Source organism: Lytechinus pictus, chromosome 3 (assembly GCF_037042905.1).
Source record: "Lytechinus pictus isolate F3 Inbred chromosome 3, Lp3.0, whole genome shotgun sequence".
In the NCBI taxonomy this organism is placed as follows: Eukaryota; Metazoa; Echinodermata; class Echinoidea; order Temnopleuroida; family Toxopneustidae; genus Lytechinus; species Lytechinus pictus.
The window spans coordinates 7,677,643-7,691,248 of NC_087247.1; the positions used below are offsets into that span (position 1 = coordinate 7,677,643).

General features: G+C 34.2%; 1 protein-coding gene across 1 annotated transcript in view; it reads right to left on the bottom strand.

The window, feature by feature from the left end:
* LOC129255955 (exportin-T-like) overlaps positions 1-13,606 on the bottom strand; it is a 41,652-nt gene continuing 28,046 nt past the window's right edge. Inside the window, exons 15-19 of the mRNA XM_064096268.1 lie at positions 12,748-13,033; positions 9,070-9,259; positions 5,895-5,962; positions 3,686-3,850; positions 1-1,417 (exon numbers count right to left, since the gene is read on the bottom strand). Of these exons, the coding sequence (XP_063952338.1) occupies positions 1,217-1,417; positions 3,686-3,850; positions 5,895-5,962; positions 9,070-9,259; positions 12,748-13,033 (910 nt within the window). The 3' untranslated portion in view covers positions 1-1,216. The remainder of the gene's footprint in view (positions 1,418-3,685; positions 3,851-5,894; positions 5,963-9,069; positions 9,260-12,747; positions 13,034-13,606) is intronic.

Sequence of the window (13,606 nt, forward strand, 5' to 3'; positions counted from 1 at the left end):
GCTCTCTTATAAGCGCCTTTAGCATTTACTCAAAATGGACAAGACGTTATATAAATCATATGTATTATTATTATTATTATTATTACCATCGTCATTACCAACACCAAAATCACAACCACCACCATTATGGCCATCATCATCATGACATTATTCGGGTCCTGTAACACAAAGTTTAGCAATCAACCATAGGCTTGATTTTCACGATTGATTGTACATCGCAGTCAATGGAATCAATCGTAGAAAAAGTTATACGGTCATTACTATGCTTTGTGTTATGGGCCCCAGGGCTAGAAGTTGTTACTTAAATCTATCAAGCTGTTAAGTCCCTGAGCTTTAACACAACTTCAAAGCAATCCAGCTAACCATTCCGTAATCCCAAAACACAGAATCATACAAACACACTCCTGAAGACGGACAGTCAACCTGCCCGAAACGTCGAGTCTCTCTACTACTCATCATCTCTACTCGCCGACTCAAGCCAGCATCTCCTCATTAGCTCTACTACTCAAGCTGTTCTCAACTCATCAATCTTTCCTGGTTTACAGTCCTTTTCAGGACTACTTTCAAGAAAGAATACTCTACTCTCAAATCTCCACTTTCTCGCCTATCCATTTCTTCTCTTCTTCTATCCACTGTTTCTATAACACTTCACATGGTGTACCGTAAACCACATCAGCGATTGTACATACCACCATGCAAACCTTCAAACAACATCTGACACAGCTGCATGACAAAGTTTTCAGTTACTGACGCATCTTCAAACTGTATTACAATCATCCATACCAACAAAAAAATTATGAATTAATACTACACCCACCCCCATCATTTTGCGGCAAATATTTTTAATCTATCCATGCTTGATTAGATTAAAAGTATACTCTGTATATATTTATAAAAAAGCATACTTCAGAAGAGGAGGAGTCTACCGTCCTGACACAAAGTTTTCAGTTACTGACGCATCTTCAAACTGTATTACAATCATCCATACCAACAAAAAAATTTTGAATTAATACTACACCCACCCCCATCATTTTGCGGCAAATATTTTTAATCTATCCATGCTTGATTAGATTAAAAGTATACTCTGTATATATTTATAAAAAAGCATACTTCAGAAGAGAAGGAGTCTACCATCCTGGCACCATGGCTACAATGTTGGAATCATTCCTCCTATATAGTAAGTAGTTTATTGATTTTGACAGTATACAGCAGATGGTCATTTACACTCAACAAATAATCCAAACAGACAGAAAGACAAAAAAAACAAAATAATAGGATTGTGTGAACTCACCTGGGCGGAGTCCGTGTCCACATGGACTGGCAGAGACAAAAAACATTCCGTTTGGAGAAACTGTATCAGGTTCAATCCATCCTTAGTGTAGATACTCTTAAGTACTGTTGAGGCTTCACCCAAGGCCTAGAGGAAGAGAAAAGGAAATAATATTTAATAACAACAACAAATATATTCATTTGTTTAATATAGCACTTAATAATACATTGGAACAACAATAACATCTCTAATAGGTTTACAGATATATTATTAACCCGGTCATCGGATTCTTGCAGGCCTTCACCCAAAGTATGCTCTTTATCCGCTCCCTTGGAAGCATTCCAGCAAGAGCTTCTGGCCCGTATTCTGAACTCGGGTTTAATCTGAACTCTGGTTTTAAGTTGTGGTTTAACTATGGAAAGCCAGTTGTTACACAAATCTGTAACAGTAGAGGTTCGATGTATCAGCTCATTTGACTCCCAAAACATTATTAACCGCGTGGGAAGGATAAGTATGACAGTTGTCTTCACCATTAACAAATTGGTAAAGAGCACAGTAAACATGAGAAGCATTCACTGTAAACAAAATTTTGGACCGTTTGGCTTCACATAATTTTAGCACAGAGTTAGACCATGGTCAAAGTTAAACCCGAATTAAGAATACAGGCCTCTGAGTTCAAGTGATAAGCATACTGCAATGGCTTTTACATCCTACTGGGTACCCATTTACCCCTGGGTGAAGAGCGGCAGAGTGGATAGATAGATGTTAAGCTGCAGGGCAATTCCACACAACATCTTTGATCCTTCTGTCAAAACAAATAAGGAACTTCAATTTGTTTTGTGGGAGTAATAAAGTACTACTGGTCAGTCATATGAATATAATGATACCATTTTTCAATGTTTCTTCTATCTCCAGCATCCATGTTTTCATTTGAAAATTTTTCATTTTTATAAGTGGTGAAAAATCTCTTGAACGAAACCATAGTTTGAACAAAAATGTGTACAGAGTAATGGATTGTCTGTTGAATACAGCCTACATTCTAACATAAGCTACTGTATAGTTACATTTCCAGAAAATTCCAATCAGACATACGTAATGATATAAATAGTATTCAAAGTCATACTTCAATGGATCATTAATGTACAAGTCATTTTCATATAATTTAATAACCCATTTATTTGTTGGGTAATTAGAAAATTATGAAAAACATCATTAGATCAACTAATATAGTCAAGAGATTTGTCATTGGGAAAGAGAAAGCACTGTTTTATTATTACTTAATTTTCAATATTCATAAGAGTTATTTTACTATAAATGCCAATGATATTTTTGATAAAGAAAGCAGAAGTATGATTCACAATAACAAGGTCTTGTGATTAGTTTCAATTATGCAATTTCCTTTTTTTTTCCATTTATGGAACACTTGAATCGTTCAATAGTAATCTATGCAAGGCTGGATAAGTTTTCATAATCTCAAGGCCTAATATCCAATATATATGGCCTAAAACTCACAAACAAGTAAGTCTTCTTATAAACTTTAATTTTACAATTCATTGACTCATGTCATTTCATTTTTAAAGGATGGTTGTATTTATACTGGGACTAATAAAAAATTCTCAACTCGGGTAATGTTTAATAAGCCAGTTCGTAGTTCCACTCTGCGCATGATCAGAAGATTCTGCGCATGATCAGAGGAAGGTCATTTGTACGAAAGTGACATGGCGGTTTAAAATTTAATGAGATAAGCACCAACTTCGATGTCTTGATTATTCATATATTCTTATGAATTGTGTTTTTCATTCACATCCACAAAAAAAAAATGCGTCCACGAATGACTAGTATATTTCACAGTTTGCCAAGTACATTGTACAACATCCTCTAATATGCATTCAAAGTAGAAATGCAACAAATACCTTCATAGAGTGTTCATTGATGTGCTATTCTAGTCAACTGGTCTATTCAATTTCATCATCCCGCTATGTAAGGCATGCATACATATCTTGCTTTGAAATCTGCCTATCTTAATGAACGAAATGAAAGGTCATTTGACCAAAATTGTCCATGAAGTAACTACGAACTGGTCTATTAAAATATCTTTTTTTTTTCTATAAGGACAATTTTAATTTGTGCAAAAGGTAGTCCATTTCTGTCTACCTCTGAATACCAGAATTAAAAAATAAAAATAATAATTGCACCTTTCTTTCTCCTCCCTTTGTTCTTTTTCTTTCATCCTTCTTTTGCTTCTATCCTTCTCTCTTCCTTTCTGTTTTAACCCCTATTACTTATACCTTCTTTAAATAATCTTTCTTTATTAAAGACTTGTCTTTCTTTCACTTTCTCTCTGGCTATGTTTCATCTGTTTTTGTAATCCCTCTCTCTCTCTCTCTCCCTCTTGAAAATAAAAGTCTCATTTACCAAGACGGTTTGTGCATCGGCGAGGTCAAAGGTCTTCTGAAGCGGCGCTAAGAAACAGGCGGGGACGACGTACTTGTAGATGAAATCTCTGAAGAGAGGCATCCCTCCGTTCCCACCCCAAGACTCTATCAATCTCTTCAAGATGTTGAAGCAAGTCTTGATCATCTGGATAACATTACAGAATAATCATAAAGACGATGATAATAATTACATAAATTACAATAATAGAACAAAGATGAAAACATCAATGATGAAAATAAACATGTCAGCGATGATCATAGGCTATAATTTATAATCAATATTTTTTTTTACTTTACTAGGGAGGGGAATGGGGCTCAAAATTGAGATTAAAAAATGTATCTTTTATCTAAAATGAGCAATTTGGTACAAGATTCCTGAATATTTGTGACCATTAGCCTCAAAACCGATAATATATTACCTGGTAATGATACCTGTACTTACACATATTTGGTAATCACAAATCTAAATCTTGAAAACTACCTTTCTCAAAGAGGAATTTTCCTTCCCCATAGTACAAAAATACTGGAGTATCACTCTCCACATTTTATCAGAAAAATCTACAATTATAAATTTTCATTTGGTAATCACAGATAATCTAAATCTTGAAAATTATCTGAAAGAGTCGTTCTACTCAATACTACAAACTACTCGAGTATCCCCTCTCCCACATCTTATCAGAAAAAATCTACAATTACAAATTGTATTGCCCCATACAAAATCTTTACATCCTAACATACATCACACAGTCAATTTAAAGGGTCATAGGCTGGGCAACCTACCATTATTAAAGTGATAGATCAAATGATTTTACACAAGGACATTTATAAAATCCAATTTTTTTTTGTCAAGCCAGAAGGCCCTGAAAACGATTGATTTCATGGCTTGGAATTACATATAATCCCATATGGCTTCAACATTTGAAATTCCATGATGAGATCATGTTATTGCTCAAGTTCGATAGAAAAATAGCAGAAGCAAGAGACATTTTTGCAACTTCCAACTTGGGAGAAACCACAGAGGTTACAAGAGAATCTTTTAAAACTGCTTAGTGATTACAAACAGTGAGTTAGGTTTTTTGTTTAATACGCAATAAATCCCCTCCCTCAAAACAAAGGATATAAGTCATATCCTACATAAAACATAGAGAGATGACCATCACCGTTTTCAGTGTAAATACTAGTTTCGCATCAAAGCTATACTAAGATTAACTAGGTATTACTGAAAGGTCATGGGCTAGAGAGTGAACTCTATCAAAGCATTGCTTTTATCAGCACCAGGCGTGGACTGGTCGAAATAGACAATCTAATCACAACCCAAAATTGGAAGAATTACTGAAAGTGAAACGAGTTCATACTGATAGCGATTCTAAACTTAATTTCCTTCCCTGTGTTGATATCACATAAAATACATAACATATTATGCAATTTCATCAGGAAAAACAAATAAACAAGTTACAGACTTGGAGGGGAAAAATCCAGACAGTCTGGATAAGATGGAATCCAAAGGTTTCGGAAGTCTATTCCTAGTGCTTTCGTTATTAATTTCCAAGAAAATATCCAAAGTGCTGGGAATTGTGTAAACAAAATATAAGTTAGAAAGTTGTTGCGGTTGTTTGGGTTTTACGGCACTCTTATTCAAAGAAAAATATGCGAAGAAACAGACGATATAACATAAGAGGTAGATGAAGAAGTATGGGGACAGATTATATAGGTTTTAATGCAATGTTGTAAGGTTTCCTCATGGGGAATTTGATACCATTTGGATGCTTACCCATCCAGGTTAATAACAAACAAACATTACATCATGCCTTTGGCCAGACAAAAAAAAAATGCATTTCACTAGGACAGCCTGTGGCTGGCTCCAATTATGTAATTAGATACCGGTAACCATTATTTCTGATTCATTTTCATAATTCTAGGGTCAGCATGTAATAATCTTCTCTACATAAAAGCTGACATCAATATCTTATCAAAAGATCGGAGAATGAGAAGTATTTAATCAACAGTTGCTGTCTGACACCTTGTCAGATCTGACAACTTTTCATGGTTTTGATTGGCCGAGAAGCCTGGTCACTATGGCAACTGTCAGATAAAAGATCGATCGACAAATTCTTTCATGAATCGCTCCCTGGAGAAAAATGTTTAGAAGTGTCCGTCAATAAGTCATGAACGAAAATTAAAATACTCACCGAGGGGTCAGGTTCCTCGATCGTAGCACGTACCACACTCAGTAATACCTCTTCAAAACATGGTTGTTCTGAAATGAAACAAAACAAAAATAATTTCAAATAATTTGATATTTCTAACACTGTTGTTGCATGTACTGCTATCACAATTTATCACAATGATTATCAACATTTATCATAGCCATCATTGTGTTGCATATCATCATTGCTTATTCATACCATCAATGTTGCTTCTATTTATTTTTTATTTTTTATCATTACTTTGTATCATTACCGGTTTTATTTTTATCATCATCATAATCATTATTCTCCTTATCATCATATCACTGTCACCATCATCAACATCACCATTAAGACCATTAATATCATCATTGTCAAAGAGTTCATTACAACATGTGCACATTTAATATTCAAATTCTTTGTGTAATATCACTGAAATTTTCACTCATTCATACAAAGTTCTACTTTTGAGGAGGAAATATGGATATATGTTCTGTTGTGGTAACTTGTAACTGCAAGCAGCGTGAACATTTTCGATCAAAGATGCTATTATGCTGTAACCAAAATAGTCATGAATTCTATTTACAACATTACAAAAAACACCCTCATTTATTCACAAGAGCACAAACCACACTCTAAATGCAATTCAGTACCAGGCCATACGGCCCATCATATTCTACCCCATGTTTTATTGCCATCAAGAAATTTTTTGAGAATATACATATACATCGCCAATATTACTGTTTAGTACTGAGCCTTGTAACAAAACATATACAACAATTTGTATTATGCATATCTATAACTGCATGCCTACAGCAATATATTGTTAATATCTTGATGTTATATCCCATGCAGTAATCGTAAAAATTGAATTATAAATATCTAGACCTTATGCAAAAATTTGTTATCAAGGATATAAAAGAAAGTTTGAAATATACAATTGAAGGTATAAACAAATAGCACACAAACAAAAACTATGCCTTGTTCAATGCATAATATAACCAAATCTACATTTATGTTTGTTTTTCTCTCGGTTTCCTTCAATTCCTAACGTGACAATACAGTTTACAACAATATCATTTTGTGGTAGAATTGGTTGGGGAAATTTGTGGGTGTCCGTGTAATTCGTACTGTATTTCATTCAAATATAGAGCGTACTATATAAACTGACCTTTATTATCAACAAGGTCATTTTGACAATGGCAGAGACAATAATAAACCAATACTGCTGACCTTAATTATAACAATAGCTATTCAAGGAACTCTAAGCCTTTTCATAATCAGCTCAACAATACAGCAAAATGACCTTTCCTTCTATCAGTTTGATAAAAACTCAATTTCTTTAAAAGCTGTGATATAATGAGTAAGGCAATTTTTATTTTTATTTTTTACTGGTCTCCTTCAAGCAATAAGCAGTAAAAATTGTGCTCTAATTACATTATTTGATATCAATTGTAAATTTACACCAGAAATCTGCAATTGATTGCAACATGCCATCAATCTTGATATAGTGAGGAAGTATTTTACAAATTGAATAATGCTTCTAAATTTGATTTAAAAAAGGCTCTACTTATAAGATTCAATTACTTTAAAGTCCATATTGCATCATTAAAGTTATCAACAACAAAGCAAGCAACATTTCCCTCTTTTCAAAGTTTTCCTGGTTCATGTTAAATGGTTAATTTTCTATTTCCCCTGAGACAAATATAAATTCTATTTTTGCACTGCATTCATTTTCATTTCATATTCAATGCAAAACCATTATCACACAATTAACATTTCCTGGTGTGCATTCTTGTGTTTATTTTTTTGTAATTAACATATTTTTTTCTTCAGAATTCATATATTTTCTATATTCTATTTTATAGATACATGTATATCACCACACAGGGACACAGGCAATAATACTTCCTGGTAGAGATTCTATTTTTGTTTTTGTCTGGGAAAAAATACACATCAATCATAATCACAAGCACCATTTGATTATTATTTATTTCTAAGGGTACTATCTATTCAAAGAAAATTTATTTAAAGAATATCAACTACAACACTGTTATAATGGGCGTGAATGTGAAACAAGGGTACCATTCTACGAGTATCAATACTTTGTCTTTAATACCATATAGTTGATTATCTGAGTCTCCACAGGTTTTATTTATAGACTAGAGTTAAAACAACCTTCTTCTGAATAGAAAGTGCTCTCTACAAAAATTAGGAGACAGTTTCCTGACAATATGCCATCATAGCCGTAATCATAAACTACAGCTTTTTGAGGGGACTGTCCTAAAAATCTTTAGATTTAGAGATACCCGGTACAAGGTTTTAACAGCCCAACAACGATATAAGAATTAGGAGGAATGTGAGAATGGAGAAACTATTGCCAGTTTTCTGAACAATACTTGGAAAAGTTTGAAAATATTTCTTTTTCCAGCACTGAAAATTATTCAATTGCTACTCCTCCCCCCCTGTAAACTAAATTACTGCATTACTAACAACGAACCTTGCTTATAACAACCAATCTCATTGCGATATAATTCACTTGAACTCTTGATTACAACTAAAACTAAAGGTTGGATTTAAGAACAAGTTATATCTAAGCCAGAAGTAACCAAACCTACCCCCCCCCCCCATGAAAAAAAAATCATACTTTGCCCTCCTCAAAAGAAGTAATGTACAGTGAACTTTAATTAAGGATCTTAAATATATAAATCCTCTTTTTCTTTTTCTAACAAAACATATTGTATTGTAAATGATAAAATCTCCCTTACAATATACCTTTCAGTTTCAATGAGTATATATACAATGAGATAATTAATCATTACAAATTATAATCTATTATAGAAACTACAACTACACATGATTAATATCTTTTAATAAAACATGCACAAAGGATTTTATAGAGCCAGAGGGATTACAGCAGATCAGTTTGAATGCATTGATGTGCTACTCAATTTGACCTCTGGCAAAAAAAAATAATAATAATAATGATAATAAGTTATGTTCAAAATGTTAGCAAATTGTTATAAAAGAACCAATGCCACTATATACAGAAATATAAATCAGTAGGCCTATGTACAATTAAAAAAAAAGAGAATTCTTTTGGACACTGATGTGTGTCAATAAAAGAGTTATGAAAAAAAAATGTAACTATAGAAGTCATGGTCTGCTAAAGACTTACCTTGGTGACTGATGACCTCCAGACAATCATTCATAGCGATACACTGAAGGAACTGGAAGTAGCATCTCCTCAACGTCTGTTTGTCTATGGTGGCTTGGGTATCTGCTTCTTCAGCCGGTTGCTTCAGGACGCTGTCAATGGTCCTTACGATGGGCATGAACACTGCTTGCAGGAAACGGATAATAGTTTTCTGTGCATAAAACAGAAAAAGGAGAACATTTTCAAATTCAATTCTATGAAGCTTGTCAGCAATCAGAACTGGCAAGTTGTCATTCTCTGACAGTTACCATAGTAACAGTCATAGACAGCATTTTACAGCAAATCAAATCCCCAATCATTTTTTAAAATGATTTTTTTAGAGGAATCCAACCATTAGACATATATCAAGTTAGAAAACTCATAAAACAGAAATTTGTTTTAAAAATTCACATAATAACAAAGCTATGGAAATCTATAAAAAAAAAGGAGAAAACTATTCAAGATTACATGTATTCAAATCTCAAATTGGCAATATGGGGGTAAAATGTAACATGAAGTGGAAACCACTAACGACCTTGACATGGACTTCATTTTTGCAGACAAGCACCTTAATACCTGATGGGATTTTAATAACAATATAACACAGATATCATATTGTCATGACTAAAGGTATATTTGCCTACTACATGTAGCATTTTTTAATTACTTCCTCACAATAACCTTGATGTTTTGTTGCATTAATAAAGTATTATACTACAAAATAAATCCAGACTCTAAACCAAGGCTTGATGATTTGTTTGTCCACAAGTTAAAATCCATCATGATAATTATGTTGATCAACTCATGAGGATCTTCAAATATTGTAACCATACAGTAACATGTATAAACAATGTGAATTTGGCATTGTGCCTAAATCACATAGGAAAGCCATTGTTTATACCTGGCATTTTATCTCATTTTATTTCATTGTTTTTGCGATACAATATAACAATAGTTTCTTACGCACATGATAACAATGTGACAAGATATCAGTTTGAAATAGAGTCAAGGATGTTTCTAACCAACCAATATTTACATCATGTTTACATCATTGTTTTCATATAATTATCTACATATTGTTTTCGAACTAAGATTACATCATTGATTAATGACTTGAGAAATCATATGACCACATTGGAACATGAACCTTACTCCCATTTGTCATTTTGTTGTGATCCATGCTTGGCTTAAAAAAATTTAACTCTCATAAAGTTTATAAAGAGGAAGCATAAACAGTTCAGCACTTTGCTTTCTTAATCTAAAATGACAATGTTCTTTACTGTTTTTGTTATTCTTTTAAAATCTGCTTGTCTCATTGTAGTTTGCAGTCATTCAACAGATATTACTGCAGCACTTGAGCCGTTTTACATGTCATTTCCGGGGAGTCTTTCAAAAAGCTACTTGTCTGTGACTTTCACTGACTAACTTGGTCTGAGCCAATCAGATGCCAGGATTTCAGTAGCTTTTAACGTGTCAGTTTAAATCAGTGATTATTTGTCTCATGAAATGCTTCCATGTTATAGTGGCGAAAAAGTGCACATCTTCATCATAACCAATTTATCTTAGAAATGATAGAACTCTATGCTATATGTTTGTTATACAATTTGATTGGATGAACCAGTTTATTTGGTAAACGTAATCATCTTTCTTTTTCTGAATTGAGGTTGCTCGTGACAACCTGAATTAGATATCCATTATTTTTCTGTGGAGCGTTTAATGAAAAGGATATGTTGAATGTGAAAGTCAGTTTCATCTGACAGTTACCGTAGTAACACTAAGTGCTTCTCCGCCAATCAAACAATAAATGATGATGAAATGCCGCTCCCCTGGTCTATTACATAGATGTTAGTATTTCATTCATTACAAACAGATTAGTGGAACACCTAGTGACAAGGTTCCAATGAAAGCCAGCTCCATACATCTGAGTATGTTCCAGGAAAGAACATCAACATGTATGCATGAAAGGGTCGGCAGAATTGCCTACAAAATCAAACGATGGACAGATGAATGGAATTATTTCTGTTGAATTTCATACCTGTAAAGGGGCACCTGCCTACAAAATGTAAGTCTTTTTGGTTGTCTCTTACCATATATTGATTTTTTTTTGTTTACATCAATTTATAAACTATATTTGTTTGTTGTTGTATGTATGTTTTGCTACATTTATGCATTTTATGTATGTCATTTTACATTGTATTTGAATATTTTTATTTGGTTAATAAATGAAATTGAATTGAGATGCAGTACTACACACAAGCAAACTTTAGGGCCCGTCTTACAGCCAGCAAAGTCAACATGTTCAATGCATGTTTGCTCAATTTTTTTTTCTAAATATGAATGTATATCCGTAAATTCATTGATTTCTTGACAGTTTGGTATGTTCTCCTTTGTTTATAAAGGACATTTTGCACATTTCCTGTTAAAAAAATTATGACACTGATGGATTTCCATAGAGTTACGATTGATTGGATCAATCGTAACTCTTTGTAAGACAGGGCCCTGATAGAAGATACATGACATGGTATATGCATCAATTGGAATCACTCGACCTCTTCTGTTTTGGAACGTGAAACTACCATCATCTAAGATAGTACTTATCATCATACTTTGTCTAGATCTGATGAAACATGAAATGGTTGTTTGAAATCCCCATGACCTGTCATGCTTTTCAAAGATAAAAGTGAGATTGATGGGAAACTTAACCAATTGGCTGTGGGAACCGGAAGGTACCCGTATCGATCAGATGTGAAATAGTTATCGGTATTGTAGTCAGTGAAGAAATGTACCAACTTGACATACCAGAATATTGTGCAATATCATGTACACAGCACATGATACTACAATAATAAAGGAGTACTTTGACCCCATCTATCAAAATAATAATTGAAGGCCAAGTGATAATAAAATCACATGGAAAGTATGTGTACTCCCCCCCCCCCCCACCTCCCTGAACTATCTGAAAACTCTTTGGGCAAACTAATTTAATAAAACACTATACAGATAGGCAAGAGTGGGATAGGGTGTCTTTGAAAAAATACAAGGAATTCACAAAAGTACATTGGGCAAAAAGCTCATCATCAGTGTCACCGATGTTGTTGACATCGTAATCGTCATCACCATCACGCTCAGGGGATGCGTACTGCCACATATCAATCGCCAAGATTAAGTGCTATAGGCTCATTCGCAACCATTTAAAGTCATATTCAACTCTTTATGAAACAACCCCAAGATGCCTATTGAAGTATACAAGGAAATGCACCCTCTGGCCCGTTTCATAAACCTTGTTAATCAATGACAAATAGTATAATTCTACACATTATCAGTAGCTTGTAACTTGCTATCAATAACAAGCTTTATGAAAACAGGGTTTCAGACTGATAACTTTCAGATGTGTGCTAAAAGTCTATTACACTGGTATTCTTTATAGTTTAGGATTAGATGCTCCATTTTGGTGGGTATGTGGTATCTGATTGCATCTGGAGGACTTAAGGCTTGAGGCCCTCTCTGAGGGTCCTGGTAAGGAGGATAAATGCCTTTAAAAAAGGCACTAGCGCCACAGGTGAGAATCCAACCAAAACCCCTCACTAAACCAACTTAGCTATCCCACCCCCATGTAAATGTAGAGCGGACTAAACATGCCCCTCAGTCCCCCATTCTCACCTTGAACTTTGAGATGATTTGGTTGATCAGGGGCATGAACTTGTGTAGATCCCTCGCTTCGGACTTCTTCAGGAGATGCTCAACGGCCACGGGTACATACGGTAACACTGCTTCCTCCAGGCACACGACCATCCTGTGCAGGTACTGCCTGACCGAGGCATGGACGATGCCGTGCTGGTGGGGTACGTCTAGCGCCCTCAGGAAGACGTCCAAGGCCTCGGTGTAGCAGTTCTCCACGCCGCACTGCTTGATGGTCAGCTGGGAATGGAATGCCTTACTGGTGCGACTAGATGTGGGGGAGAGAGAATGGATTTGCATCTTGGTCATCAAGAGTTTTTTTTTCTAATCTCATAAATCAATTCAAACAGAATTACCAAGCAATTACAAGGCTAGCTTATTAGGTGTGATTACTGTGCTTTAAAGGGATGGTCCGGGCTGAAAATATTTATATCTTAATACAAAGAGTAGAACTGGGGAGCAAAATGCTGAAAATTTCATCAAAATTGGATAACAAATAATAAAGTTATTGATGTTTAAAGTTTAGCAATATTCTGTGAAAACAGTCATCATGAATATTCATTAGGTGGGCTGATGATATCACATCCCAACTTTCCGTTTTCTTATGTTATTACATAAAATCATCATTTTTTCATTATTTCATACTTGGGTGAATAATATGTCTCCCTTATAATGAAATAAGTTGCAGTAATAAATATTAAATGCACTAAATCAGTTGTCAATCAAATTTTTCTAGTTCTTGGAGGACAAAATTTGGACAAACTTGATTTCATATAATAAAATACAAAAGAACAAGTGGAAATGTGACATCATCAGCCCACCTAATGAATATTCATGACGA